The 6564-nt window shown below is 43.9% G+C and overlaps 1 protein-coding gene across 1 annotated transcript; it reads left to right on the top strand.

Annotated features, from left to right (window-relative positions):
- The first annotated feature begins 1260 nt into the window (after nt 1–1260).
- Nucleotides 1261–4307, top strand: LOC107381153 (BTB/POZ domain-containing protein KCTD12). Its single transcript, XM_015952710.3, has one exon. The coding sequence runs from the start codon at nt 1345–1347 to the stop codon at nt 2134–2136; it is 792 nt and encodes a 263-aa protein (XP_015808196.1). The 5' UTR covers nt 1261–1344; the 3' UTR covers nt 2137–4307.
- The last annotated feature ends 2257 nt before the right edge of the window (nt 4308–6564 follow it).

The raw sequence follows: 6564 nt of genomic DNA on the forward strand, positions 1-6564 counted from the left end.
GGCTGAATCGATCACCAGCAGAGTTTTCACCAGCCCGATCACCGCCACCACATCCCTCCTCCCCCCTGGCACGGTGGAGCAAAGGATCAGACACGGTGAGGCGGAACATCGGACAAGATAAGGGCTGGATGGGCTGCTTGTGTAACCGCGTCGTCAGACTCCCTGTCGCTGCGCGCTGAAGCCACGCTGTCCATCTGGCTAGAAGACCGCAGATCATCCTCAGAAAGGAAATATTCTTCCTCCAAATCTGAATCTGCAGTTACTACACAAGAGCTTCGTCAGCACTGAACATTCCTCTCGGCATTGTGTTTTTTTTTTTCTTTACCACTAGCTCGCTCTCACTCATCTAACTGCTCTGACAAGCCCCGCGGCTCTGCGACTGGTGGGCGGGGTTCAAGTTCTAAATACTCCATAAATTTGAATAGTAACACATCCACAAATGCTGCTTGGATTGAAGTTACAGGTGTCTGCCACCCCGCTGTGTAACGTATTAACTGCATGAGGGCTCATTTCTGCTGTAGTGGCTTATTAAATCCAACATTGCTGCTTGTCGCAATTCTGGGACTTTGGCACTTAAAGGGTTAATTTTTAATACGGTGCGCAGGTAAACAAACACTAGCATCAACAGCTATTCTTCCTAGCGCATCCAATATACGTCATCGCCCCCAGAGGGCATTGCGTGCAGAAAACATGGCGTCCTACGTATGTCAAAATGTACTAAATATTATAGATGTATAAATAAACAGCAATTATTTGAATGTTTCTAACAACATAGTTTGGTACAACAGAAACCGTGTGGCTTATTAGGGCATACACATCCTCATAGCCAGAGTTCCTTTTAAGTGGCCGTTGCCCGTGAGTGCAGCATATTTCAAGATGAGGCATGACTATGGAGCATCAACCACATATATTAATTTAAAACTGTACATTTTCAAGCTAAGAGGGCGATTTCGAATAGATGTTGGAGAAAAATATTACACACTGTACCTTTAATATTTGGATTATGTGTACATTTGGAAACTTCGGAATAAATTGTAGAACAAGAATTGAACAGTCTTGCTGCTCCTGTTCACACTTTGGATGATTTACTCAAACAGCCATGTTTCTCTCTCATGCTTCTTTGTGTCGCAAATGAAGATGTTTGGTTGTTCTTCGTAAGGAAGGCGCAGCTGACAGGGGTCCCTGAAGGCAGCATGATGATGTTTTCTCTGAGCTTTCTGCTGAACAGTTAATGTCTCTGCTGGCCGTCCCTTCCCTTCCCCTCTCCTCCCACGCAGCCAGCCTTAACGTTTCTGCTCAGACAGAGCACACGCTCCCCCAGTATCTATCCGCCTCAGGTAAGAGATGGCTCGAAGTTCAACTTTCCCCGAAATAGTGGAGCTCAACGTGGGCGGTCAGGTGTACGTGACCCGCCTCGAAACTCTCACCGCGGCGCCCAACTCGCTTCTGTGGTCGAAGTTCACCCAGAGCTCCCCGGCCGACCTGCCCACCGACAGCAAGGGCCGCTTCTTCTTCGACAGGGACGGCTTTCTGTTCCGCTACATCCTGGACTATTTACGGGACTCGGAGCTTTCTCTGCCGGAGTTTTTTAAGGAGAGGAAGCGGCTGCAGAAGGAGGCGGACTTCTTCCAGCTCCCGGAGCTGTCGAGGCGCCTGGCGGCAGTCAGTAAGGACAGCTCCTCCACGGACGACAGCGGGGAGCAGGAGGAGGCAGAGCTCACCAGCCCGGTCACCACCTCCTCCTCCTGCTCGGACAGAGCTCTGCGCTCCCCTGGGGCCAGCTCCGGCTACATCACCGTCGGGTACCGGGGCAGCTACACCATCGGCAGAGACATCCAGGCCGACGCCAAGTTCCGGAGGGTGGCCCGAATCACCGTCTGCGGGAAAATCTCACTGACTAAAGAAGTCTTTGGGGAAACTTTGAACGAGAGCCGCGACCCCGACCGCCCGCCCGACAAATACACCTCCAGGTATTACCTGAAGTACAACTTTCTGGAGCAGGCGTTCGACCGGCTGGCGGAGGCTGGTTTCCACATGGTGGCTTGTAACTCCACTGGGACCTGCTCTTATGGCAGCAGCGACCCCGGGGAGGACAAACTCTGGACCAGCTACACCGAGTACGTCTTCTCTCGATGAACTAAAGGGAGAACCATCCATCCTCAAGAACACCTCTCATCAAACAACACTGGGATAAAAAAATACTTTAGAAAACAACTCAGACTTAGTTGTGTCTACTGTACCACAATCCGTGCTGTCGTTGAGGTTTAATGTTTTTATTTTTGCCAAACTCCAACTTAAATCTCAAATGACTTTTTAGATAATGTCACCAAGTTATTTTTATACCCCACTGGCCTCATAACCTTTACAGCTTTCAGGGGGATGGGTTTCGTCCTTAAGGAGGAGGAAAATGTTAGATACAAAAAGAATGTGCACTGTAAACATTCAGGCTCTAAAATGTGTGTTAACAGCAACTCGATCCTGTAGCTGTGATGGTAAAACTTTTATGATTTACACTTAGCTCAGCAGATAACACTTTGTTTATTGTGCATTTGGAAGTGCTGTGAATGCTCTTATTTGATATAAAAAATAAAAGTGTGGTGATGTAACGCTAGCCATCCTTTTAGGATATGTTTTTATTTTTTATAGGTTTAATTGTTTTACTTGAATATTTTCAAATCTAGCTCAGATTGAGCGATGATAGGCAAGGCCACAATGCTAGATTTTACTACTTGATGAGGATTTGATCTGATTTTTGTCAAAGTGAAAAGTCTCTGTTGTCACTTTAAGTTTGATGTTTACACATAGCAACTTTCAAAGGTCATCAAGTCTAGAAAAAAGGAATCGTCACCTCGTCTTACGTTTTTGTGATTGCTGTGAAACGTCATCGGTCCAAGTCCAAACTGCTCGAATGCAAATTTATTTCTGTTTAAAAGCGGTTTTCAGAATCTTCTAAATTTTGCACACGATTTAAACCAAACGCCAACATTTCCGGTTCAGCACAAGATAAATAGTTAAAGTTGCAAACTGCAGCCAAAAAACAGAAATTGGAGGCAGTTTTGCAAGAGCAAAGTGACACACAGGAGGCTCGTTATCTCCCCTGGGCAAGATGGGGGGGCTTTTTCTATGGCTGACAAGTACAGCAATCGAATGTCGGTTCCCTTTTGGGATCCGGGTGCACCAATCCCAGCTGTCCCAGCATCAAGTCTAATACAGAAAGGCTTTGTGTGGGTTGTGTCAGAGCGTTGAAAACCAAGTTGGAAAGGATATTTTGCTAAGTGAGTCATTTGCAGTTAATAAATGTCCAAGGGTGTTGGTTATGTTCCCCGAGTCTCTCTCTCACACACACACACATACACACACACACACACACACACACACACACACACACTTCTTCTCTGAGGGAGCTTCAAAGATTGACATATCAAAACAAGAGACTTTGTATCTGCCATCAGCTGATGCTGCCATCTGGACAGGAAAGGGAAGAAGCAACCACAACTCTTCCCCTAACGTCGTCCCCAGAAACAGGATACACAAGCAAGCTGTCCTTCACCAAAACGGATAAAACGAAAGTCAGCATAATAAGAAACACAATCGAACTTTGAACAAAAATAAAACTTTTAAAAGCCCTAAAAATCAAGGATGATCCTCTTCTGTTTAAAAACATACTTTCATAGAAATGACTTCCTACATTCTGCCAGAGCAATGTTACCATTTTCTGCCAAGCTCCTTTTTGCTAATATTGTCTTGCATGTGAGGAAGATTTGTGTCGCTGGTGATAAAATGCCTCCCAAACACATTTGTTCCTCTCGCTCTCTCTCGCAGCAAGCTCTTATCAACAAATGCTGAAAATGTGCACACACACTTACACACTTCTGAACGCACAAAGCGCAGACGGCAGACAGACGAAGGGAGCCAAATTACAGAGCTGGCGATAACGCCGGCCTGCTGGCTCTCTCAGTCGTGCTAAGTCCTTCACGCTTTTCTACAGTCTTCCTCTGCAGCTCACTGTGACCTGCATGTCTTGTTTGTTTTTTATTTATTCTTATGAAATCAGCTCTGGATCCCTTGGTACAAATATATCAAACTCACACTGAGAGTCACACTTGAATAAATAATTCAAGCTTTGTTTCTTTTAGTTTAGATTAGGTGGGAAAACTGAACACAACACATTTTCTTTTGTGAAGGTTAATAATGATCTGTTAATTTTTCACTTAACGTAAAACTGTCTCATCTCAGCCGAATCGTTGTCAATAAAATGTATTTAAGTTTGTCTAATAGGCTTATAATAAACCATCAGCTAAATCTTATTATTGGACTTTTCATGTTTTTTCTTCATTTGAAATTATTCAATTAATAACAAAACAACTCAAAACTTTAAAATATAGAACCTAGTAAAGTTATTTATAATCAAAATAAAGGGTGAGCACAATCTCAGAATTCTGCAACAGATTTAACAATGAAGATTGTTTCTTTTATTTTTAAAGGCAAACCAGATTTTTAGATTTTAAAGGTGTGGGAAACTCATTAAATTAATACATTTGCAGGGATCTCTGCCTGGCAAGCTGAACTCGGGGCAATAAAATACCAGAATTGCTTGGATCAGCAGGGACAAGTCTGCTGCCACTGCCCCCTACTGTCGTCTGTGAAGGGGACATGGAGTAAGTGTACTGTAAGGCTTCGACTACGTAGTTCACAAGTGTGCAAATGATTGCCAAATTGGGACAGGGAGCATTGCGGGTCGCCATTTGTGCTACTTTTTTTTTAAATGATTTAATAACTTTCAAACAAACATTTGACAAAATTTACAATTCATTGCTGTTCACATTAAATTGTAATCATCTTGATGAACTCCTTTAATTTGAAAATACATATTTTCCAGGTTTTGCTGGAGCGGTTCGCAGCCGAGTGTGAAGCAGCTGGGGCTAGAATCAGCTCTTCTAAATCTGAGACCCTGGTCATAAGTCGGGAAAAGGGTAGAATGCCTTCTTCCGGGTCAAGGATGAGGTCCTGCCCCAAGTGGAGTGTGTTGTACCGGTCTGTCATGGTGAATAGATAGCTGAGACAGAAGGTGAAGCTCTCGATTTACTGGTCGATCTACGTTCCTACCCTCACCTATGGCCATGAGTTTTCTTTGCAGGGTGGCTGGGCTCTCCCTTAGAGATAGGGTGAGAAGCTTGGTCATCCAGGAGGGGCTTGGAGTAGACCTGCTGCTCCTCCACATCGAGAGGAGCCAGTTGAGGTGGCTCAGTTATCTAATTTAGATACTTCCTGGACACCTCACTGGTGAGGTTTTCTGATCACATCCAACCAAGAGGAGACCTAAAGGAAGACTCAGGACATGTTGAAGGGACTATGTCTCTCGGCTGGCCAGAGAACACCTTGGGGTTCCCCCGGAAGAGCTGGCCCAAGTGGCTGGGGAGAAGGAAATCTGGGCATCTCGACTCAGGCTGCTGCCCCGCGACCGAAGTCCAGATAAGCAGATGAAAATGGATGGATGAATACATATTTTCAGAAATAGTACTCGAGCCTTTGCTCCGTCTTCTTCTCAAAATTCCCACGCAGCAATGGATTGTGGGTAATACCCTTCACTAAGTTTGCATAGAGTACGCAAAAGGGACATGGTCAACTTCCACAATTGAGAACCGTGACGCCCTATGCTCTTGCAACCCTGGACTAGAATGCGCAGTTGAAGGGTGCAAGACTGGAAGTGCAACCTTTAGGACTGGGCCGCAGGGTGGCAGCAGACTGCAGGATTTGGGTTCTTATTTCAAGATATTTGAAAATCTCGCCTCAGACTGGCTAACAGCAGCACGACTCTGTCACAATTTGATTTGCAACGTTGATGTTTTATCTCCACAAATGACACAAGCTTGGAGTAGTTATTCTGTTTGATGAGTTGCTAATGTTAACGGTTAGCTTCAACTAGTCGAGACGTTCTCTGCTGTTTCCTGGACGCTAAAATAACAACAGCCTTCCTCGTCGTGAGTCAAGATGAGTGAGTGTTAAGTGACAGTGTGACATAGATCTGCCGGCTTTTCAAATCCTAGAGTTTCACCGTCTATTTTCTATCAGAAGCGAATGCAGGAGATCGGTGTAGGAGACTATCTTCATGTTCAGTCTGCATGAAAACCCCAGTGTTTTTTAATAATAATACATGTTTTTTCAGAGTTACACACCTTTAAAATGTATTTTCTCAGCTGAATCTTTGACAAAACATATTTTATCAGATCTACAATTGTCTAATAGGCTTATAATAAACCCTCAGCTAAAGTTTAATATTGTACTTTTTTTCCATTTCTTTGAAAATATTCAATAGAAAAAATGAAAAGTTTACTTAAATATAGAACATGGTAAGGTAAAATTCGGCAACAGACTTAAAGATGAAGACAGTTTTATTTATTTTCAAAGGAAAATCAGTTTATTTAGTTTTTAAAGTCATTTTCTACAACTCTGAGACAGCATTGATCAAACAGCCACTTCACTTTGGACAAACAAGCCAGAACAGGCTCTGTTAGCTAAAGGATTATATTTGATTCGTGTTTGAGAGATGTTAATCTGTCGGGA

The sequence above is a fragment of the Nothobranchius furzeri genome, chromosome 9 (genome assembly GCF_043380555.1).
Source record: "Nothobranchius furzeri strain GRZ-AD chromosome 9, NfurGRZ-RIMD1, whole genome shotgun sequence".
Classification (NCBI taxonomy): Eukaryota; Metazoa; Chordata; class Actinopteri; order Cyprinodontiformes; family Nothobranchiidae; genus Nothobranchius; species Nothobranchius furzeri.